Below are 25,016 nucleotides of genomic sequence, written 5' to 3'. Positions count from 1 at the left end.
GACTAAGGGGCTAAAGTCTGAAAAGTCTGTTGATCAACTCCACCCACCCCTTTGTGATTTTAACCCAAGGCTCAAAACTGCATCAGTGACCAAGTCACGACACGGAAACTGGTTGGAACTTGAACTATAATGAGATTGTGAGCCTCGCATTCAGTTTTTCAGCTTCAACTCTGGTCAAATGGGTTTCCCAAGCATGGAAAGACTTTGAGGATTTGATGGATGCAGGAGTCAAGTCCCTTTACACCTACCTCCTGGATCTAGGTGCTGAGGAGCCACCCTGATCAGACACTCCACCACTGACCTTTCCCCATGAGGCTCCAATCCCCATACCAGTATTCCATTGTAAAACAGTGTTCCTGGGGGAAGGCGGTGACACAGTGGCATTATCACCAGACTGGCAATCCTGTAACCCAGGGTAATACTCTGGGGAACCGTGTTCGAATCCCATCACCACGGCAGATAGTGAATTTTATATCATTCAGTTTAATGACTATCTGAGGGGGTTGGTGGTGGTGGATGGGGAATCTCACACTCACAGAATCACACAGTGCAGACTGCACCGACACATGGAAAACACCTGACCTATCTGTCTAAACCCACTTACAAACCCTTTACCCATAGCCTTGAATGTTATCACGTGCCAAGTGCTCTTCCAGATATCTTTCAAAGGATGTGAAGCAACTGCCTCTACCACCCTCCCCGGCAGTGTATTCCAGAGCGTCACCTCCCTCTGGGTAAAAACTTTTTTCTCAAATGCCCCTAAACCTCCCGCCCCTCACTTTGAACTTGTGTTCCCTCATGACTGACCCTTCAACTAAGTGGAACAGCTGCTCCCTAACCACCCTGTCCATGCCCTCATAATCTTGTACCCCTCGATCAGGTCACCCCTCAGTCTTCTCTGCTCCAATGAAAACAACCCAAGCCTATCCAATCTCTCTTGATAACTTAAATGTTCCATCCCGGGCAACATCCTGGTGAATCTCCTCTGCACCCCCACCAGTGCAATCATATCCTTCCTATAATGTGGTGGCCAGAATTGCACACAGTACTCCAGCTGTGGCCTCACCAAAGCTCGATACAACTCCAACATGACAGAAGCATGTAATCAATACTTTGATTGATAAAAGCAAGTATTCCGTATACCTGTTCCCCACCCTATTAACCTACCCTTCCGCCTTCAGAGATCTATGGAAAAACACGCCAAGGTCCCTTTGTTCCTCAGATCGTCCTAGTCCATTGAATACTTTCTTGTCAAATTTCTCCTTCCAAAGTGTACCATCTCACACTTTTCAGGGTTAAATTCCATCTGCCACTTATCTGCCCATTTGACTATCACGTTTATATCTTCTTGTAACCCAAGACACTCAGCCTCACTGTTAACCACCCGGCCAACCTTTGTGGAATCCGCAAACTTACTGATTCTAAACCCCACATAGTCATCTATGTCATTTATATAAATGATGAATAATTGGGGACCCAGTACAGATCCCTATGGTATGCCACTGGACACTGGTTGCCAGTCACTGAAGCATCCGTCTGTCATCGCCCTATGTCTCCTACAGCTAAGCCACCTTATCAAATTACCCTGTAGCCCATGTACAGTTGCCTTCTTTATAAGTCTCCGATGTGGGACCTTGTCAAAGGCTTTGCCATGAAACAATCATCAATGTCCTTTAGGGAAAGAAATCATCCTACAGACGACTCCATATTCATAGCAATGTGGTTGACTCAATAAATTTGTGCCACCTCCAGGCCCTTGACCCCATCTGCAGGCCCCAAACCGCCACTACAACTGAGGCAGCCAACCTTCATGGGATCAGCAGCCCACTCAATTGAACCCCCCCACCTCCCTTCCATTGATAGTCCCCTGCTGTCCTACCCCTGATAACGCCCCCTCCAATTCCCCCTCATCCACCTCCCACTGATCGACCTTCCCCACCTAGGCTCAGATTTTCCTGGCCCTGTGGCCCTTCCAACGGGAAGAGATTGAGAATTAGAAAAGGAAAAAAGACCAGTTAATATGTTTGTAAATTGAAGATGAACATTGGCCAGGACACCAGTAGAATGTTCCCCCTCATCTTTCATAAGTATGATGGGACTGAAAAACACTTGACTACCACTTGTTTCTCAAACATATGTTTTTTTCCAGATACTTGAAGCCAGACGTGGACAAGAAATCAAAGCACAAGACAGCTGTGAAAAAGAAAACGCTGAATCCAGAATTTAATGAGGTACTAGTAGAAGGGTTAAAGAAAAGTAAATGTTGATCATGGCATGATTAGCTTAAAGGAAGCAATTTCCAGAAAACTACTCCAGGAGTAGCGAGGCAGTAACACAATGCATTGGAGCACATGCTGAAATGTAAAGTGCAATGCATTCCCATAAACTGCCCATAATGTGTACCGAAAGGCTGAGTATGGTAACACATTTTACAGACAAAAAAGCATCGGGTGGAATTTCCCACTTCCATTCATGGCGGGAATCATGGTGGATATCATCACAAACTTTGAAGTCATTGTAAAAATCTGTTTACCGCCATTGGGAAATCTGTTTGGAATTTTGTTCTCCCGACTTTGATGGTGTGGGTTGAATGAGGCTTAGTTTTCAGCTGACCTATGTCGAGAACCACAATTGCAACTCGTGAATGTTCATTAAAAGGCCAATCCGCCAGAACCACATTCCCCATCCATGTTAAGTGTCCCACCAGCAGACAACTAGAACGGTCTGTTTCGCAACTGTACATATGGACATACTTAGTAGGTGCAGGAGTAGGCCACTCAGCCCTTCAAACCTGCTCTGCTATTCAATGAGATTGTGGCTAATCTGTTAGTGCCGGGTTTTTCAAAGTGAAGGTCGTGACCCGCGGGTGTGTCAGGGGCTTGTTTCGGAAGAGCAAGGGTCACGGTTTTCCCGCCACGGAATGAAATAGCTTTGGAATGTATGGGTTTTGCATCCTGTCCTTCGTATTGGGATATCTTACCCTCTGCGCTTCATTTCTGTTAGAGCAAGCATTACTTCCACCAGCATTTGCCTGGCAGATAACAAAGCGATTCTGGCTTTCATACCATTTTGAAACAAAATGCTGAAGCTGCATTTTTCTCCTGAAAGCACTAAGTAAGTTTGCCCCGAGACAATACTGGGATATTACGATGCATAGCCATTCCAACAACAGACAATAATATAAACAAAGGGCTTTTTCTCTGATTTGAAGACTGAGTGCTGTCGCCGCCGTGGGAACAGTGATGTTTTACGCCTGAAAAAACGGCGCAAAGGCTGCACCGATTCTCTGTCTGGTCGGGGGCCAGCAGGCACGCAACGTAGAGCCCCCGGCTTTAGCTGCGGATACGCCCGAAAGATTGCCGGGTCCGTGGCCGCGCATGTGCACGCCGGTGGCCTGCAGCAGCCGCCGCACCGTGCAACACTGTTTCGGCCGGCCGCGAACCCGGCCTGCCAAATAGTGCTGCCCTTTGGCAGACTCGCCACCCCCGGACCACCCCTGACCAATGCCCCCAGCACCCGCCCAAAGCTCCCCCTGCCCACGGATCGGCTACCACCCGATTGTGGCGGCGCTGGACTCAGTCCGCAGCCGCCACGCCGGGTTCACCAAGATAAATAGCATGAGCGACACACGCCATCGGGAACTCGGCCCATCAGGGACGGAGCATCGGGGGAGGCCCTCGGGTGACATCCTGAGGCCGTCCATACGTCGTGCGGTGGACTCGCAGAGTACGCCATTTTGGAGGGGGCGAAGCATTGCAAAAGCAGCACCGCTCCCGATTTTGAGGCAAACGGGGATTCTCCGGCTGATCGCCGTACGCGATTTCGCCGTCGGAGACGTAGAATCCCACCCAAAATCTATATTGCACCCACCCCTCAGCTAATCTGGCCTTTATAACCATTCCCATATAAAGCACGTTATAATTGTTCAGCTATCTGTAATGTTAAGCCATGGTTATATTTAGGGGAAATGGGCCAGAAATATGTTCAAATCACTGAATTATTGACAACTAACTGCGGACTTAAACGACTATTCCTCCACGAGGAACATGGGGAGGATGTGCTATAGTGTTATCGGCTGTTTAAAACCCGACAGAATCAAGGATGAAAATATTAACATGAAGTTGCAGAGTTAATCAGAACATCCGTGATCACAGATAAATCATTTCTTAGAAATTTGAGCACTGCCAGACGGATGATGAACAATAACATTATTTTGTCACTGCCCAGCTGTCATGGAAACAATTGCAGCAGGTTCCACATGATTTTTGCTAGCTGTATCTCTCCGTACAGCCAAGTCCCAAAATATGCTCCGATGTCATTTTGTTTACAATCGAAAATCGCAATTAAAAGTCAGAGTGGAATAAATGCAAGACAAAAAATGTTGGTCTCGGCTTGGGTTGGGATTTAGGCCCAGAACCTACCACAATGCACACATTCGGATTGTGTGCAAAGTGCCCATCAGAGTGTACAATATATACAGAGTTATTTTCATCAATAGTCGAAAAAACATCTCACCTACAGTCAAAAGCCTTCTTAAATCTTTTAGACCATGCTTGAGAAACAAAAAATTTAAAACTGAAAGAAAGTGATGCAGTGGGCAGCTCATTCTTTGAGCTTCCTAATTCATACATAAAATACTGATGGTTCTTTGGCATTGGAGCCAGAATATTTGTATTCTATAATTGAATGCAAAATAAAGTGCAGATGAGGAGCTATTGGGCGGGATTCTCCGATAGCCATAGCCGAAATCGCATTCGGCGATCAGAGAATCCACTTTTGTGCTGTAATCGGGGGGTAGCGCCGTTTTTGCGGTGCTCCGTTACCTCAAAACCAGCGTACTCGGGGAGTACACCGCATCCCATCAGGGCGGCCTCAGGACATCACCTAAGGTCCTCCTCGATGCTCTGTCCCCGATGGGACGAGTCCACGACAGCATGGGGTACGTATCTGTGCAACTTTCGGGGACCTCGCATGGCGGAGCAGACTGTCCAGCACTGCCACAGTTGGGGGGGTGGGGGCTTTCCGCTGGCCCGTGGGGCTTATTCCTGGCCTGGGGGGACTGGTGGGGGGTGGTCTAGGGGTGGCGGGGGGTGTTACAGGGGGGCAGTTTTTCTCACATGGCCGGCATCATGCTGTACAGCACGGTCGCGAGGATCAGTGTGGAGATGGCGCCGACTTTCTGATCGTAAGTCCAGATGGATCCTGCGGACATAGCCGCAGAATCGGAGAAGCCAGCCCATTGGGTCAGATGATCAAAAGCTTGGTCAAAGTGATAGATTTTAAGGGGTGTCTTAAAGGATGAAATCGAGGTAAAGAGGCGGAGAGGTTTAGCAAGGGTATTCCAGAGTTTGAGGCCTAGAGAACTGAAGACAAGGCCACCAGAGGGAGGAGTATTTTGGAAGTTTGAGGCTGGAAGAGATTGCAGAGATTGAGAGCGGAAGGTTGGGGTGGGGGGAGGTGAGGTGATTTGAAAACGAGGATGAGCATTTTGAAATCAATACGTTACGTGTCTAGGAGTTAATGTAAATCAGTGAGCAAAGGGAATGGAGGAATAGGATTTGGTGTAAGTTAGATTATGGGCAACAGAGCTTTGGTGGGTCTCACGTTTATAGGAGGTAGAATACGTGCCTACGAACATATGAATTAGGAGCAGGAGTAGGCCACTTGGCCCATCTCACATTCAATAAGATCATGGTTGATCTAACTTTAACTTCAACTTTAGAACTTTTATGAGGTTAATTTGGAATAGTCCTATTGATCCCTCCTGTAGTTTCAAAAGACTCATTTATACTCCAAGTTGATAAAAACTAATAAGTATGCATCAATTTGCTGCAATTTAATTGTGTTATGCAGAAAAGGCAAAGCATATTGCATCTGTAAATCAGGATTACACTGTTGGAGACTGTACGGTCCGTCACACAATATTCTCTTGAATTGTAAGTTCGTATGATTGATTTCCCTTTAATATACATTAATTATAGGTAGCAAACTGCAGTTGCAATAATCTGATATTATTTCACAGGAGTGATAAGCAGATGATTTGAATACATCCACCTTGCAACAAATCGATGAGAAAATGCACAGGACAGGGGCGGCATGGTGGCACAGGTTAGCACTGCTGCCTCACAGTGCCAGGGGCCCGGGTTCAATTCCAACCTTGGGTGATTGTCTGTGTGGAGTTTGCACATTCTCCCCGTGTCTGCGTGGGTTCCTTCCAGGTGCTCCGGTTTCCTCCCACAGTCCAAAGATGTGCAGGCTAGGTGGATTGGCCATTCTAGATTCCCTCTTGTGTCCAAAGATATGCACGTTAGGTTAAGGTGTTATTGGGATAGGGAAGGGGAGCAGGCTTGGGTGGAGTGCTCTTTCAGAGGGTCTTTGCAGACTCGATGGATCGAATGGCCTCCTTCTGCACTGTAGGGACTCTCTGGATTCTATGGACATCCGTTCTGTATATTGAAGAAGCTTAAACTAGGGTTATTAAATATTCATTAGCCTTATGATCAAATCGACAAAGAACTAAGGGTTAGATTTTCAAATTCACCAATGTCTGGTAAGATGGCTCTTCCACCTGACTTTCAGTCCATTTGAGTGAAAATTGTCAGGTTGTATAAAGGAGGTCTAAGCTGCTCTGCCCAATTATCAACCAGATGGTCACAATGAGAAGGTCATTTCAATCAGGGTAACGAACGTAAGATTAGAAACTCATTCTTTTTTTAATACAGGAATTTTGCTATGAAATCAAGCAGGCTGACTTGGCAAAAAAAACTCTGGAAGTAACTGTCTGGGATTATGATATTGGAAAATCAAATGACTTCATTGGTAAGTGAATTTGACTTACTTTTTTTCATGAAAGTTACGAAAATACTAAAAATTTAAGATGTCGGGTTGAAGACAAGTCAAATATAATTTCAGCGAGGCAACTCTCCAATCAACTCACCTACTTTAGTTTCGTAATCATCATCCTCCCTTCACGATTTACACTCCGGATATACAGTTGTTACTTTATGTATTTGTTTTGCTACCTTCTTTTAGCAATGTCTTCCGTCCTTCCTTCCACGTAGCACTGCAGGATCACAAGGATTTGCATAAGCAGTTGGATGCCATATTGTGCATCCAATGCCACTTGTCCATTGATTTAGATCCTTGAAGTATTTTCTTTGTGCACTGGTAATTTGTAGGTTTTATCCTGGGTGACAAAATAGATTTCTACAATTCGTCTCCTCAGTTAACAATACCTGCTACCTTCGTTATTGGTGATATCCCAGTAATATACAGGTAACTTGTCCTACATCAGAGAACCCATGTGGTGAAGGATATAATTGGAGCCAATCTTTTTTTATCAATTTAAATTCTTTTTTCCCCCAGTTAAGGACCAATTCAGCATGGCCAATCCACCTGACCTGCACATCTTTGGGTTGTGGGGATGAGACCCAAGCAGACGGGGGGGAGAATGTGCAATCTCCACACGGACGGTGACCCAGAGCCGGGATCGAACCCGGGTCCTTGGCGCCGTGAGGCAGCAGTGCTAACCACTGCGCCACCATGCCGCCCTTAACTAGAGCCAATCTTTAAACAATTTTATAAGCTTTTATTTACAGAAATGCACATTACAAACTTGCCCTTCCTAACACAGCAGCCACATTTTCAATCTGCTCCTATTTATAAGAGCATAGGTGAATTCCCTCTAATGCCCACCACTTGAATACAATTAATAAACAGTGGGGACAGCTCTGCAGAGGAACTGGACAATGCTGATGGAACCTATACAAGAAATATTAAAACTAAACGTTCTGAAATATTGATGCAAAATATTAACGACATATGTAATCTGAAAAATATCTTTGGATGATTGTACCTTTGTGGATTTTTTTAATGGGGATTGGAATAATTTCACTTTGTTCTAAGATTATGATGATGTGGATTTTGAATCCTGTATATTTTCCATTTCAAACTCTTCTGGTTAATTAGACTATTTTTCCCTTTTCTTTGCAAAGAAAAATTTGCATAATTTTAAATAGTTAATTTGAAGGAAATAGATAACAGCCCTGATAAATGTTCTGTTTAGGTGGGGTGACGCTTGGAATTAATGCAAAAGGTGAACGTTTAAAGCACTGGTTTGACTGTCTGAAGAGCAAAGACAAGAAAATTGAGCGCTGGCACACACTGACCAATGAACTCCCAGGATCTATTCTCAGTGATTGATGCCAGATGACAATTGCGAATCCTGCTCTGCAACTCAGCACATGACAAGTGAGGTTCTCTCTCCGAGAGCAGACATAAAGAACTGTCGCAGAAAGGTCGGGCCTTTTGCACTTTTCGTTTCAGAACCAACACTCTCTAGGCCTCTTTACAGATACCTAACTTTGCCTGGTAATCTTGTGGCTTACATATTGGCTTATGTACATGTTTACATGCATTTGTGTATCTGAGCACTTGGGATAAATACCAGATCTGTACCTTTGGATGACTTTTTATAACTGGCGTAACACCAGGAATTATCCATTTTTGATGCTTGATACTTTTAGTGACCCAGGCCAAGCAAATTATTTACTGTTATGGGATGTTTAATTTTTATTACTACAAAAGTAAAAATGTCTGAAGTATTTAAATATAAGCTATCCTCTCTATTGCAGAAACGAATCAGTTCTAAAAGAAGAAGCACAAAGGAATGGGTTCCCTCCTGCATTTAGTATTATTTTGGAGAAATAAAGTACTTTTGATACAGTACTGGAGAATGATGCCCATAATGGTGGCCAATGTTCCACCGGCTTTAATTACCTGTTTTAGGTAAAGCTTGTCAATATTCCAAAATAAAATTGACAAGTTTGACAGGAAGCTGAAAACGGCACATGCAAAATCAATGTAGCACGGTTCGCATTTTATTGTTGTGTTTTCATCACTAGAACTTAAACAGGAGGACTAGATCTTTGAAAGCCTATGTTTAAATCGGGCGCAGGGAGTGAATAATTCTCCATTGTTCCGTAGCTCCATGGTTCACTATTAATGGGTCACTTCAATGAATCCTACTTCCAGTGGAAATCCACAACACAAGACTGCTTTCAGTTACCACTTGTAACCCATCAAGCCCTTTATTGAACGAACGAGTTAATAACTCAGCATCTGGAATATAATAGTTCATATTAGCAGGAATATAGTAAAGGAGTTAGGGAGTGGGACGAATTGGAAAGCTCTTTTCAAGAGCCAACAGCAGTCCAATACATAAATAAAGAAATAATTCATCTTTATCTCATGTCCTCACACTTCCTTCAATGCTTTACAGTTCTATGATTTTGGCTCACTCACTCTTTATGATTTTATCAGTTTGAACTCTCTTCTGGGATCCTCATGGCTGAGAAAATATGCTTCCCTGGCCCCCCTCTCCTAGACCATGTCTGCAGAGTTGTTGGGAGATGTTGCTGTCAGCTGTAAGTGTAGGCTGCATGTTTGGCTCAATGTTTCCTTGGAATTACACCAACCTGTTCCCAGGCCACATGCACCTAGTCCAAGCCCGGTGCACAGGCAAAGAATATTTCCAACAATCAGTGCTCTCAAACTTTCACCAAAGAGTTCCTTTATTCCTTCATTGGATGTGGGTGTCGCTGGCAAGGCCAGCATTTGTAGCACCTCCCTAATATTCTCTTGAACTGTGTGGCTTGCCAGACCATTTCAGGGCGCAGTTAAGAATCAATCACATTGCTGTGGATCTGGAGTCACATGTCGGCCGGACCACAGAAGGATGGGCAGGTTTCCTTCCCGAAAAGGGACATTAGTGAACCAGATGGTTTATTTTTCACAACAAATGATGATTGTTTCTTGGTATTCATTACTGTTACTGAGACTAGATTTATGCTCCAAATGTGGTGGGATTTGAACCCATGTTCCCCAGAGAATTAGCCTGGTTCTCTGGATTACTAGTCCAGTGACACTACACCACCACTTCCCCAGCAGAGGCAGCTCCAAAACTGGGTTGACCAACAGATGACAAAGCTTCACAAATGACATGCCAAAATACAGAAAACAAGAAATAATTCACCTTTATTGAATGCTTTTCACATCCTCAGGCCATATCATCAAACTTCACATCCAACGAATTACTTCTGAATTGCCGCCTACACTGTTACATAAACACTTGATTTATTTTCCAGGAGCAGTTTTGAACACTTTCAGAAAACCTATTATTTGGCTTTATTTGATGGATTTGCTGACATTTTGGCCTTTTGCTGTACTCTCCTTCCAAGCCCAAAATAATTCAAATCAAAAATCACCTAAAATTTAGGAAGGAAATCAAAGTAGCTGTCGGGCTTCGCAAGAAGAAGCAACTCTCACCCCAGATCCATCATATTAACTTGTGAACTGACATAATTCCAAAGATGGCAAGACACTAACACATCTATCCCTGCCCAGTGTTAGGTACATGATTACAACAATTATATCAATTTTGGGTGTGCTGATTTAATAATTTGGAACAAAAACACTTTTTAAAATTTAATCTTTATTATCACAAGTAGGCTTACATTAACACTACAATGAAGTTACTGCGAAAAACCCCTAGTCGCCACATTCCGGTGCAGAGGGAGAATTCAGAATGTCCAACTTACCGAACAGTACGTCTTTTGGGACTTGTGGGAGGCACCCGGAGGAAACCCACGCAGACACAGGGAGAATGTGCGGACTCCGCATAGACACAGTGACCGGGAGTCGAACCTGTAACCCTAAAGGACATCAGTGAACCAGATGGGTTTTTATGATAATCGATTAAATTTAATTTCTCCCTCTGCTGTGGCGGTATTTGAACCTGGGATCCCAGAGCACTACTCTGGGTCTCTGGATTGCTAGTCCAGTGACAATACCACTATGCCAGCACCTCTCCATAAAAAATAAATAAAACCTTTTAATAGAGTTCTGAGAACCAGTTACACCCAAAAGTGAATCTGCCTTCATTCCTTATTGATGCTGTGATTCAAAGAATATTTGATGCATGCCTACAGAAGCTCCTATTCGCAAAGGAAATCATGCACGTACCTGAATTCCCCACAATGTTGCTTCCTTAATTGAACCTCCTCACTGCAGGTCATGCATTTGCTGCCATTTAATTAAAGAGGGTTAACAATAACTAACACAACCTAACTGAAAAGCAAAATACCGCAGATGCTGGAAACCTGAAATAAAAAGAGAACGTGCTGGAAATGCTCAACATGTCAGGTATCATCTATGGACTGGTCAATGACCTTTCATCGGAACTGGGAAATGTCAGAGCTGAAGTAGGTTATGAGCAGGGGGTGGGTGGGGCGAGAACAAAGAAAAGCCTGTGATAGGATGGAAGACAGGAGAGATTGGCTGATGGAAGAGGTAGAGTCTTAGAGAGCAAAATGGAATGGCGATGGAGCAAGAAAAGAAACAAAAGATGTGCCTACAGGTGTGCTACTGTCTGAAAGCAAAAAAAGGGTGAAAAACCAAAACATGCAAAGGAAACAAATTGGGGGACAGAGTTTACGGTTTGAAATTGTTGAATGCGGAGTTCCAAAGGAGCATGAAGTGCCTAAACTGAAGACAAGGTGCTGTTTCTCAAGCTGCACTGGGACAATGCTGCAGGCCAAGGACAGAGATGTCAGTGTGAGGACAAAGTGAAGAATGGCAGGTCACAGGAAGCTTGAATTGAATGGAAGTGTTCTGCGAAGTAGCCACTCAATCTGTGTTTGGCCTCCCCAATGTTGAGGAGACAACATTGTGAGCAGCGAATATAGTGGCCTAAATTGAAAGAAATGCAAGTAAATTGCTGCTTCTCTTGGAAGGGATGTTTGGAGCCTTAGATAGTGAAGCGAGAGGATGTAAAAAGGGGCAAGTGTTACATCTCCTGCGTTTGCGAAGAAAGGTGTCGTGCAAAGGCGATGACATGTTGGGGTTAATGAGGGGTGAATCAGGATATGACAGGGGGAACAGTCCCTTCAGAATGCTGAAAAGGGATAGCACTACATCTGCTTTTGGCACACATTTTCTTTCTCTGTTTCTTTTCTCTCCCCATCACTATTCCCTTTGGCTCATACAATCTTTCCTGTATACCTACCTGTCGTAGACCTTCCTTTGTCCTTGTCCCACCCACTCCTCGCTTAAAACCTATTACATCTCTAATTTTTCCCAGTTTTGATGAAAGGTCATCTTTCTTGCAGGAAGATTGCAGCGGTGATCTATTGGGATGACTCCATGGTGTGGCAACTGTCCTTGCAACCATCTCATGGAACATCTTCTCCACGTCAGCAGCTATCAAACTAGTGCTGTTCTGCTCCATATTTGATTACAGCTTTATACAGCACCTTGACTGCAAATCACTTCACATTGGCTTGCAAATTCTTATTCCTTTGGCTCTGGGCTTTGCAAAATGCTTCTACTGCATGAAGATGCCTTGTAAGACTCAACAAAGCGTTGAGAAATGTATGTCATCTTTAACCATCATCATTCCTTTGCAATTTCTCATCCCCATCTTTCCCATCCCTTTCCCATCTAACCTTACACCGAAAGCAATGTTTAATTATGCAAATCAAAATAATTCATTGTTGTTAACAGTTTGCTAATTGTGACCTAGAGTGATTAATATATGATTTGCACCAGTTGTTAAAGATTTAGAACTGAGTGACATCAGCAGGTGAAAATAACCCCTACATCCTTCCTAATGGGTAAAAAAAATAAAGTTGGGTCTTGTTGGAATGCACGGAAAACAATATTAACATTTCTGGCAGTCTATCTCAGGAAAAAAGAGAAAATGCACCTGACATTACCATGACTCTTAATATTTGGTTCAAATAGAAGATTCTGCCTGAAGATTTAAAACATTAGAAGAGGCAAAACAATTGCTATCAGGAAACCATATCTGAGGCTGCAGCTGTTATCTGAAGTGTCTCAAGTTTCTACATTGATTTCCATTCGTGAAAGGAGGTGGGACAGCAGGTGTAAGAACATTCTGGAAATCTTTCAATATCACAATTGATACACTTCAGGTTTAAGTTTTCAATAAATCCAATAGTCTCTACAATCTCAGGCTATTATTAAAGTACACACAATCTCATAAACCCATGACTCATCTTTAATACAGTTTGTAAACGACAAAGAACCAATTCAATTTAATCATTTGAATTTCTTCCTTGGGATCTGTGAATACTAAAAATAATTTACCCTTACTAATGGTGATAATAAACTACATTAAAACTGAGGAAAGGAATCCACGGCATTGGCCAATTAATGGTCCACATCTATGGCTCTTTCATTCCCTCAAATAACACACACTAAATCTCACCTGAAGGGTCTTAGGTCCTGGTTCTATTGTGATGGTAATTGAACATGAAAATGCAGCAATTTGTCCGACTCTACCATCTGAATACTAGGGCCGTATAAAATTATTGGTCAGAAAGAATGGTAATCACTTGCATTGAATTTAATTTCAGGAACTCTCGAGTGCATTATGTTTGTGCGGCATGAATAATTGTTGCACCCTTTGTAATTAAAAATGTATGGCTATTTAAAGTGCTATGATGCATACTGCTCAGTATTTGAAACTAACTAAATGTACACAAGATAAAACATTGCAGATATTGCATTTTTGAGGTCTCGTTTAAAACTCACATCACAAAAACCTTAAGTGTCAAAAAATGATATTTAAATATTTGGACTTTTATATACTACCTACTTGCGCAATTAATAACAAAACCATGTTGAATGTTCAGAACGTGGATTGAAGATGAACTCTTTATGCTTTTTAAGAATCTGAATTTTGTATGGATTTCAATTATTGTGCATGAAGCTTGTTTGGCTGCTATTATTGTACTAACTTGCAACGCAACAAGCAAGAAACATTCCAGTTTGAAAATATTTTGTGGGTTATTAAGGCCATTAACATGTTTAGAGTAATGCTCGCAACAGTACATCCTGCATGAAGTGTTAACTTCCATAAGCCCTTAATCTGTTTGGCAGTTAATCATATATTTTCTGTAAATGAGCCTTGCACTACAGGTTATTGTTCTATAATACACATATCTATTTTGTTGATAATCAGCCAACCTTCCTGAGTGGAAGAGACATATGTTATGCCAAAGGTTCATTTTAACACTTTCTACTGTTTGTGACACACAATTCCTTGATTGTCCTCAATACAGCTATTCAATTTAACCTTGTGTGGAACAGATGACCATGTAATGCAACAGTAAACTTGCATTTACCCTCTATTGCCTCGTGGTGCATTGCAGCTTTTCAAACTAATCTTTAAAATAAATGTGCATCACAGAACATTAATTTTAATTGAAATGCCTTATTAATAAATGAGACAACTATACTTTCTTTTTTTGCTTTCCATGTTGCTTACAATGGAATAGGATTATAAGATACCAACACTTTGACAGTGTTTACTGTGTTTTGTTTTCCCCGTGTTATCAACACAAATCCTGGTAGAATGTAGTCCAGAGTATAAAGGCCAACTGGTAATCATTATTGTCAGTATAGGTTAGCTTTTTTTTTGCAGCAAAATTCAAGGGTTGATCTAAACTAGATAGTTATTTTCAGAATTGTTTGCTGGAAAATATTTTCAATTCTTAAAATAACATAGGGCAGGATTCCCTGGCCTCCCTTCTGCGGTGTGTTTCTTGGCAGCAGGAGGCAACGGGATCTTCTGGTCCCGTCTCTATCAATGGGATTTCCCATTGATTCCACCCTACCGGAAACCCAAGTGGCAGGGGGTATGCTGTCAGCAGGACCCAGAATATCCTGCCAGTGTGAAGAGCCGGAAGATCTCACCCGTAGAGACCAAAGAATGACACAAAAGGCTTCTGTGTTTCTCCAGTTAAGTTCCACTTTTAAAATGTCTTGGTTAATTTTTGGTTTCAACCTTTGAAATTAAAACCTTTTTACTTTAAATTGACAATTTGTATTTATGAAGTGACTTTCATGTAAAGGAACATTCAAAGGTACTTCACAGGAGCAGGATGAGACGAAGTGTGACACCCCGTTCCACATTAGGCAATACCAGGTCAGATGACCCAAAAGCTTGGTCAAAGAGGTATATTTGAAAGAGTGTTTTAAAGGAGAAAAGCAAGAAAGAGAGGCAGAGAGGTGAAGGGAGGGAACTCCGGAGCTTAACGTCGAGACAACCAAAGTCGCGGCCAACAATGGTGGAGGGGTTAAATTTGGGGATGTTGAAGAGGCCAGAATTAGATGAGTGCAAATATCTTGGGACGGTTGTGTGGCTGGTGAAAATTACAGGAGTAAAGGGGGACGAGGCCATGGAGAGATTTGGAAATAATGATGAGAATTTCAATATCAATATGTTGCTTGAACAGGAGCCAATGTAGGTTAGCAAGCACAGGGCTGGTTGGCGAACTGGACTAGGTGACAGGTAAGATACAGGCAGCAGGGTGGCACGGTGGTGCAGTGGTTAGCACTTCTGCCTCACGGCGTCGAGGTCCCGGGTTCGATCCCAGGTCAATGTGTGTGGAGTTTGCACATTCTCCCCGTGTCTGTGTGGGTCTCACCCCCCACAACAACAACTGCAGGGTAGGCAGATTGGCCACACTAAATTGCACCTTAATTGGAAATTTTTTTTTAAATGTTTAAAAAGGACACAGGCAGGAGAGTTTTGGGTGACCTCAGGTTTAGTGAAGTTTGAATGTGGGAAAGGAATCAGGAATGTGTTGGAATAGTCGAGTCTAGACATATCCAAGTCATGAATGAGGGATCTAACAGAAGTTGAGCTGAGACAGGTGCAAAATTGGACAATTTTACAGAGGTGGGAATAGGTGGTCTTAATGATAGCACAAATATATGATGAGGAGCACACCTTGGGGTTAAATATGACATCAACGTTGTGAAAAGACTAGTTTTATATATCCATTTTAATTATAATGCATTTTTTAAATATCTAATGGGTTTCCCCAATTATTTTATGGATATGAGCATCACTGGTAAGGGCAGCATTTATTGCCCATCCCTAATTGCCCTTGAGAAGGTGGTGGTGAGCTGCCATCTTGTGTTGCTCCAGTCCATCTGATGTAGGCACACCCACCATGTTAGTGAGCTAGTTCTAGGTTTTTGATCAAATGGTAGCGAAGGAATGGCAGGAATTCCAAGTCAGGATGGTATAGAACATTACAGTGCAGTACAGGCCCTTCGGCCCTCGATGTTGCACCGACCTGTGAAACCACTCTAAAGCCCATTGACACTATTCCCTTATCGTCCATATGTCTATCCAATGACCATTTGAATGCCCTTAGTGTTGGCGAGTCCACTACAGTTGCAGGCAGGGCATTCCACGCCCTTACAACTCTCCGAGTAAAGAACCTACCTCTGACATCTGTCTTATATCTATCTCCCCTCAATTTTAAGCTATGTCGCCTCATGCTAGACATCACCATCCGAGGAAGAAGGCTCTCACAGTCCACCCTATCCAATCCTCTGATCATCTTGTAGGCCTCAATCAAGTCACCTCTTAACCTTCTTCTCCCTAATTAAAACAGCCTCAAGTCTCTCAGCCTTTCCTCATAAGATCTTCCCTCCATACCAGGCGACATTCTGGTAAATCTCCTCTGCACCCTTTCCAATGCTTCCACATCCTTCCTATAATGCGGCGACCAGAATTGCACACAATACTCCAAATGCGGCCGCACCAGAGTTTTGTACAGCTGCAACATGACCTCATGGCTCCGAAACTCAATCCCTCTACCAATAAAAGCTAACACACCGTACGCCTTCTTAACAACCCTCTCAACCTGGGTGTCAACTTTCAGGGATTGATGTACATGGACACCGAGATCTCTCTGCTCATCCACACTGCCAAGAACCTTGAATGAAATGAAAATGAAAATTGCTTATTGTCACAAGTAGGCTTCAAATGAAGTTACTGTGAAAAGCCCCTCATCGCCACATTCCAGCGCCTGTTCGGGAGGCTGGTACGGGAATTGAACCGTGCTGCTGGCCTGCCTTTGTCTGCTTTCAAAGCCAGCGATTTAGCTCAGTGTGCTAAACTTGCCCCATTCTTACCATTAGCCCAGTACTCTGTCTTCCTGTTATTCCTTCCAAAATGAATCACCTCACACTTTACTGCATTAAACTCCATTTGCCACCTCTCAGCGCTGCAGCTTATCTATGTCCCTCTGTTACTTGTAACATCCGTCCGCGCTGTCCACAACTCCACCGACTTTCGTGTCATCTGCAAATTTACTCACCCATCCTTCTACGCCCTCCTCCAGGTCATTTATAAAAATGACAACCAGCAGTGATCCCAAAACAGATCCTTGTGGTACACCACTAGTAACTGGACTCCAGTCTGAACATTTCCCATCAACCACCACCCTTTGTCTTCTTACAGCTAGCCAATTTCTGATCCAAACTGCTAAATCACCATGAATCCCATGCCTCTGTATTTTCTGCAGTAGCCTACCGTGGGGAACCTTATCAAACGCTTTACTGAAATCCATAGACACCACATCAACTGCTTTACCCTTATCCACCTGTTTGGTCACCTTCTCAAAGAACTCAATAAGGTTTGTGAGGCACGACCTAACCTTCACAAAACCGTGTTGACTATCTCTAATCAAATTATTCCTTTCCAGATGATTATACATCCTATCTCTTATAAACCTTTCCAAGATTTTGCCCACAACAGAAGTAAGGCTCACTGGTCTATAGTTACCGGGGTTGTCTCTACTCCCCTTCTTGAACAAGGGGACAACATTTGCTATCCTCCAGTCTTCTGGCACTATTCCTGTAGACAAAGATGACTTAAAGATCAAAGCCAAAGGCTCAGCAATCTCCTCCCTAGCTTCCCAGAGAATCCTAGGATAAACCCCATCCGGCCCAGGGGACTTAGCAATTCTGGAAAGTGTGAAAATAGATAACACCACCTCCTTGTGAACCTCAAGCCCTTCTAGTCTAGTAGCCTGAATCTCAGTATTTTCCTCGACAACATTGTCTTTTTCCTGTGTGAATACTGACAAAAAAATTCATTAAGCACCTCTCCTATCGCCTCAGACTCCAAGCACAACTTCCTACTACTGTCCTTGACTGGCCCTACTCTTACCCACGTCATTTGTTTATTCCTGACATATCTATAGAAAGCTTTAGGGTTATCCTTGATCCTACCTGCCAAAGACGTCTCATGTCCCCTCCTGGCTCTTCTTAGCTTCTTATGTGGCTTGGAGCAAAGCTTGCAGGAAGTGGTTTCCCCACTGCTCTTGCCCGGCTATTTGGTAAAGGTCACAGGTTTGGAAGGTGCTGTTGAAGGAGCGTTGACAAGTTGGCACCGTGCATCTTATAGATGGTACACACTGCTGCCACTGTGTGCTAGTGTTGGAGGGAGTGAATATTTAAGGTGACAGATTGGGGAGAGGGGTGGGGTTGCTGATCAAGCGGGCTACCTTGTCTTGGATGTTGTTGAGCTTTTTGAGTGTTTTTGGAGCTGCACTCATCGGGGTAAGTGGAGAGTATTCACACTCCTTATTTGTGTATTGTTGATGTGGACAGACTTTGAGGAGTCGGAGGTAAATTGCTCCCCACAGAATCCTGGAATCTGACCTACCCGTATAACCACATTATTTATATGGCTGGCCCAGTTATGTTTATGGTCAATGGTAACTGTAATTACTGGGCGGCCAACAAATCGATGGTCAGGAAGAGGGCACTCCTGGAGCGGGGTCGCGGAGAGGGGGGCCTGGCCTTCCCGAACATTATTAATTATTACTGGGCGGCCAACATATCGATGGTCAGGAAGTGGGTAGTGGGGCTGGGGTCAGCCTGGGAGCGAGTGGAAGCGGCTTTACTAACGGCGCCCCTGCCCTTCTCACCGGCTCGGTGCTCTACAAGCCCTGTGGTAGTGGCAGCCCTAATGCTATGGGGGAAATGGAGGCAGCACATGGGATTGGAGGGGCGTCAGTGTGATCTCCGATTTGTAACAATCACCGGTTTCTTCCGGGGAGGCTGGATGGGGGCTTCAGGAGTTGGCAGCAGGCATGGATCGAGAGATTTGGGGATTTATTTATCCAGGAGGGCTTTCCGATCTTGAAGGCACTAGAGGAGGAGTTTGAGCTACTGGGCAGGAATGGGTTTCGATATCTTCAGGTCCGGGACTTTGTCCGGAGGCAGGTTCCAAGCTTCCCTTGCCTCCCCCTGAGGGGACTGCAGGATAAAGTGCTGTCAAAAACTGGGGTTGGAGAGGGGAGGATTTCTGGGATATACAAGGAGTTGTTGGAGTGGGAGGGGGCCCCGATCAGGGAGGTGAAGCGGAAGTGGGAAGAGGTGCTGGGAAGAGAACTGGTAATGGAAAAGTGGGAAAAAGCCTTGAAGAGAGTTAATTTATCTTCGTCCTGTGCCAGACTTAGCCTGATCCAGTTCAAAGTGGTCCACAGGGCCCACATGACGGTAGCCCGGATGAGCAGGTTCTTTGAGGAGGTGGAGGATAAATGTGGGGGTAGCCCGGCTAACCATGTGCATATGTTCTGGGCATGTCGGAAGTTGAGGGGATTCTGGCAGGGATTTGCGGACGTTATGTTAGAAGTCCTGGAAGGGAGTGTACCCCCGAGCCCAGAACTGGCAATATTTGGGTTATCGGATGGTCCGGGGGCCCAAGGGTGGAGGGAGGCCGATGCCCTGGCCTTCTCCCTGGTGGCCCGGAGACGGATTTTGCTGGGATGGAGGGACTCGGAGCCCCCGAGGTCAGGTGTGTGGGTCAGCGATATGGCTGGGTTACTCAGCCTGGAAAAAAATCAAGTTCGCCTTGAGAAGATCAACCCAGGGGTTCGCCCAGAGATGGCAGCCGTTCATCGACTTCTTCAAAGAAAATTGAACGTCAGCAGTAAGGGGGGGGGGGGGTAGAAAATAGGAGGCACGGCAGTGTTAGATAAGGACCGGGAACTCAGTATACGGGTAATTAGGGAATAGGGCGTGGGCAGTAGCGGACATTGTTTTTTAGGTTTTTTGCGTGCGCCGGCCCACGAGGGTTTTTTTCTTTTAAGAAATGTTAATGTGTTAAACGGTGAAGATTACAAATGCTTCAATAAAATATTTTCTAAAAAAGAAACGGTACCTGTAATGTTCAATTATCCTGTGTGATTAGGACAGTCTGGGAACTGATCTATGCTCACTGTGTTTGATTGTTTTGACCTGCATGTAGATTCATGCATAAACAGACAACGGAGAGAAGAAGCTAAGAACTGAGGCAATGTAGACGTTTTAAAGCATTCCAAAAAAAAGCACTGTAAATAAAGTTCCTGTACACTTAGAAAGTTATATCAACTCTGCACTGCTTTGAGATTAACCAAATATACAACAGTTATCCCAGGATATTGATGGTGAGGGAGGTAGTGATGGTAGTGTTGGTGAATGTCAAGGGAAGATCGTTAGATTTTCTCTTAATGGAGATGGTCATTGCTTGAAACCTGTGTGGTGTGAACACCTGCCACTTATCAGCCCAAGCTTGAATATTTTCCAGCCAGTCATTCTGCATACAACCAGAACTATCTACCTTTGTGCTAGGTATGACTCCAATCAGGAGATAGTTTTCTGTCTGATTCCCATTGACTTTGTTTTTTCGAGGGCTCCACGATGCCTTGCCCAGTCAAATGCTGCCTCGGTGTCAAGGGCTACCACTCATACATCACCTCTTGGAATCTGAATGGGGTGGGATTTTCCAGTCAATCTTGCCAGCGGGATCTTCCAGTCACATCGACCCCTCCGTTTCCCGGCAGCGTGGGATGGGTTCAGTGGGAAGTCACATTGACAGTGGCAGGAACAGAAGATCCCACCACCGACCAACGGCAATGTCAGGCTGCCTTCCACCATCGGGAAACACACAGCAGGTTAGTGTGGAAAATCCCCCTTCCCCACAGAATTTTTGTCCGCATTTGGACTGCGGCTGCATGAGATCTAGAACCAAGTGGCTCTGACAGAATTCAAACTGAGCGTGAGTGACCAGGTTATTGCAGTGTAAATGCTGCTTGATAGCACTGTCAATGAGACCTTCCATCATTTTTCTGATGATTAAGAGTAGACTCATGGGGGTGGGCAGCACGGTGGTGCAGTGGTTAGCACTGCTGCCTCATGGCGCCGAGGTCCCAGGTTCGAATCCCAGCTCTGTCTGTGTGGAGTTTGCACAATCTCCCCATGTCTGCGTGGGTTTCACCCCCACAATCCAAAGATGTGCAGGGCAGGTGGATTGGCCATGCTAAATTGCCCCTTAATTGGAAAAAACTAATTGGATACTCTAAATTTATTTTTTAAAAAGAGTGAACTCATGGGATGATAATTGGCTGGATTGAATTTGTCCTGTTTTTTTGTGAACAAGGCGTAACTGGGTAATTTTTATATTGTCAGGCAGATACCAATGTTGTGGCTATACTGGAACAGCTTAGCAATGGTGCAGCGGATTCTGGAGCACAAGCCTTCGGTACAATAGCTGAGATGTTGTCGAGGTCCATAGTCTTTGCTGTATCCAGTGACTTCAGCCAGTTCCTGATATCACATGGACTGAATCGAGTTGGCTGAAAACTGACAACTGTGATGCTGGGGATCTCAGGTAGAGGCCGAGATTAATCATCCACTCGGAGATTCTGGCTGAAGATTGTTGCAAATGCTTCAGCCATGCCTTTCGCACAGATGTGCTGGGCTCCCCTCTTTTTGAAGATGGGGATGATCGTTGAGCCTCCTCCTCCAGTTAGTTGTTTAATTGTCCACCAGTATTCACGACTGGGTGTGGAAGGACTGCATGGGTTCTGGGATTGTTCAGCTCTGCCCATCGTATGCTGCCTCCACTGATTAGTATGCAAATAACCCTGTGTTGCAGCTTCACCTGATTGGCACCCCCAGGCATGCTCTTCTTACACTCCTCATTGCAGTCCTTATTGAACCAGGGTTCATCCCATGACTTGATGGTAATGCTGGAGTCAGAGATATGTGGGGCCATGAAGTTGAGTACAATTTTGCTGCTCATAGCCCACAGAACCGAAAGACTGCCGAGATGTGAGCTGCTAAATCAGTTCTAAATCTTACCCATTTAGCATGGTGGTAATGCCACACAACACAACGCAGGGTATCCTCCGCGTAAAGGTGGTTCTTTGTCTCTGCAAGGCCTGGGTGCCAGTCATAACTACCTCACACGGTCATGGATGATTCTGCGACAGATAGATTGGTGAGGGTGAGAACAAGAAGATTTTTTCTCTCTCATTGATTCTCTCACTGCCTACTACAGGTCTATTCTGTCAGATATGTCCATCAGGACATGGCCAGCGCAGTAAGTGGTGGTGCCTGAGGGGCAGAAAGATCTGCAGAAAGGGTGGAATTCATGACATTTATATGGGATGCAGTAGAACTAGTATCTTGAGTGGATTCATATACATATTGCTATATGCAGTAACTATAAGGATTTGTCCATATCTCTCCTGTTCTCTGTTCTATTATCTGGTGTCCCCTGTTTATTGGTCTCCCCCAGGAATTAGCAGTATTAACCATTGGTAGAGTGGCGGATGAGATTGCATCAGCTAAAAGATACTGGAATGCCATTAATGAGTTTACAGTCCTTTAACAACTGTCTTTTTATACTCTCCCTGGAATGTTCGAGGTCAACAGCTTATTGCTCTTTGCTGCATTCTGAATGTTGTTGATGGAAATCACGTCAAACTTTTTTTTTAAAAGGCTGAAGGACTTTTCAAAAACTTAATAAGGCTCCAAAAAACTTGTATTTCTTAAAGACCCAGTTTGCCTTGAGAATTTAAGGTAAACTTACAAGGATTTGATTGTCTCCCTTTACATGCTGATATTATATACCAGTACACAGCAAACCATAGTCTGCTCAAACAATGGTCCTGTGTTCCATTCATGGTAAAATCTCTGACTAGAGGTTGATCAGTGGATTAAAAATATGAAAAATGTAGTTGATTTTTTTCCATTTTCTCTTTCTAGTTTACCAGGTTATTATGTAGCTGTATGTAATGCATGCAGATAAATATTGTGAATCACCTTCACATCGGATGTTTGATACTATTCTGTTTTATTACAATGTGGGGAATGCAGCATCAACTTTGAAAGTATCTTTTATTGCTTCTCACAATAACTGACTTTTGTATCTCCGCCTACCTATAAAAATTAAACTGTGACATTTGAACATGAATTGTTGTCTTGTGATTTTTTTTCTTGTGATTTTGGCGTCATTTCTAATGATGGAAACATAATGCAAATAGCAGTTGGCATCAAGAGAAATAGTTACTTCTTGGCCGATCTGGATGTATCTGTGGAATGAATATTTCAAATGTTGGGAAGTGTGGCTATTTTGTTTGTTTTATTAAACTTTCAACTTGGCTCCTTCTAGTAAGTCGGGGAGTGGTGGACCATTGAGTGTCCCTTTATGCGGATGACCTACTTCTTTTTAGCTGCAATTTTAAGGACATGCTGCATCCCAAAGACAGCTCGCCACAGCACAGCGCGGCCATTAGAGGCCGGGAGACTTCGCTCCTGGGATTCACACGACTGGCAACGCCTCGGGAGATCTAACACGATCTCGCGAGACATTGCAGTGTAAATCCCACGGGATCACTTTATGACAAATCTGCTTGGAAAAGCGAGACTGCTAGTCTCACTTTGATGTGCAGATTCCCGAAGTGCCAGAGGTGTGTCGCCTCGAAGAATTTGGGTGAGTGCTGTTCAGTACTGACCTCCACAAACAGGGACCAAATGGAACGGCACTTGCAGGAGTCTCCCCAGGCGATTGGAGGCCCTCTGGTGCATGCCCTTTACCACCCGGGTACTTCCAGCCTGGCAGCCTGGCAGTGCCCAGGTGGCACTGTCGGGGGGCCAGATTGGTGCTGCCATAGCTGGCATTTTTGTCACGGTAGCGATTGGGCAGGGGTGCCTTGCGCGGTTGTTGGAGGGGTGTGGGGAGCTGGGGTCCCTCCCATAGTAAATTGGGGCTTGTGGGGGTGGGCTGGGGATTGATTCGGGGCTCCAGAGATTGGGACGCCATTTAAAAATAGCATCCCAATCTCCCGCTACACTGCAGAATTATGGGAAGTGGAGCTCCTTGTCATGATATACACCAGTATATCATGGTGCAGACACACACACTGATGGACACACAGCAAGATCAATCAACACACACAACACCGCAGCCAATCACCAGTTAGAGCACACTCACTATATAGACAGAGGGCATCAGAGTTCCCGCTCATTCGGGATGCAGCCTCCGACAAGGACAGAGCTTACAGCACAGATCCTCACCATGTGCTGAGTGCAAAGACTGGTTCGGACAGGCATAGGTATTTAGTTTAATCTAACATCGTGTTAACCCACAGTGAAAGTATGTTCAACAGTTTCTAACTTAATAAAATAGTGTTGCACTATTTTAAGTGTTGGTGGCCTGTATGTGTTCCACAAATCCAGAACACCCAACACATCACTCCTCAGTACACAAAAAGGGGCTATGTGTGGCCTTGGCTGTGCATTCCGCGTTGAGGCACCCTACCTAACGTGGTGCCATTTTATAGAGTTATGTTTCTTGGCGCTGTGATCACCAAGCACCACATGGTTAAACGCGCTCACTATGGGACTTTGTTCCCAATCAGTTAAATCGCAAACTCTTTTCTGGATCCAGCCCCCTCCTTAGACAACTTAATGAAGCTGGGTAACACCTTTGGTTCTTTCTCTGAGTACAAATTGAACTTAGACAAGGGTGAATGTTTCCCAGTTAAACATGCTGGTTTGGACTCGACATTTAAATCTTGGGAAGTGAAGGGGCTGGAGCGGTTTGGGGGCCTGTTCGTGGAGGGGAGATTGGTCAGTTTTAGGGAGTTGGCTGAAAATTTCCAGTTGCCCAATTCCAGTCTTTTCAGGCAATTTTTCGCATAAAGATTTCCCTCCTTTCCTGTGGCGCCACCCTGTTCCCTGATGAAGAAAAGTCTGACTCTGGCTAGGCATAACAAGGGGGTCTATTTCACACCTGTATGTCTGTTCCATTGAGCAGCGTGAGGGTGAAATGCAGGGTGAATTGGGTCCTATTC

General features: G+C 44.3%; 1 protein-coding gene across 1 annotated transcript in view; it reads left to right on the top strand.

The window, feature by feature from the left end:
- Window positions 1-23,134, top strand: part of LOC140386790 (double C2-like domain-containing protein beta) — a 411,088-nt gene extending 387,954 nt beyond the window's left edge. Inside the window, exons 7-9 of the mRNA XM_072469489.1 lie at window positions 2,150-2,231; window positions 6,723-6,819; window positions 8,066-23,134. Coding sequence (XP_072325590.1) covers window positions 2,150-2,231; window positions 6,723-6,819; window positions 8,066-8,202 — 316 coding nt within the window. The 3' untranslated portion in view covers window positions 8,203-23,134. The remainder of the gene's footprint in view (window positions 1-2,149; window positions 2,232-6,722; window positions 6,820-8,065) is intronic.
- The last annotated feature ends 1,882 nt before the right edge of the window (window positions 23,135-25,016 follow it).

Source organism: Scyliorhinus torazame, chromosome 12 (genome assembly GCF_047496885.1).
Source record: "Scyliorhinus torazame isolate Kashiwa2021f chromosome 12, sScyTor2.1, whole genome shotgun sequence".
Lineage (NCBI taxonomy): Eukaryota > Metazoa > Chordata > Chondrichthyes > Carcharhiniformes > Scyliorhinidae > Scyliorhinus > Scyliorhinus torazame.
Note: the sequence above shows the minus strand (reverse complement) of the source record. Positions and strands in the feature narration are given on the sequence as shown.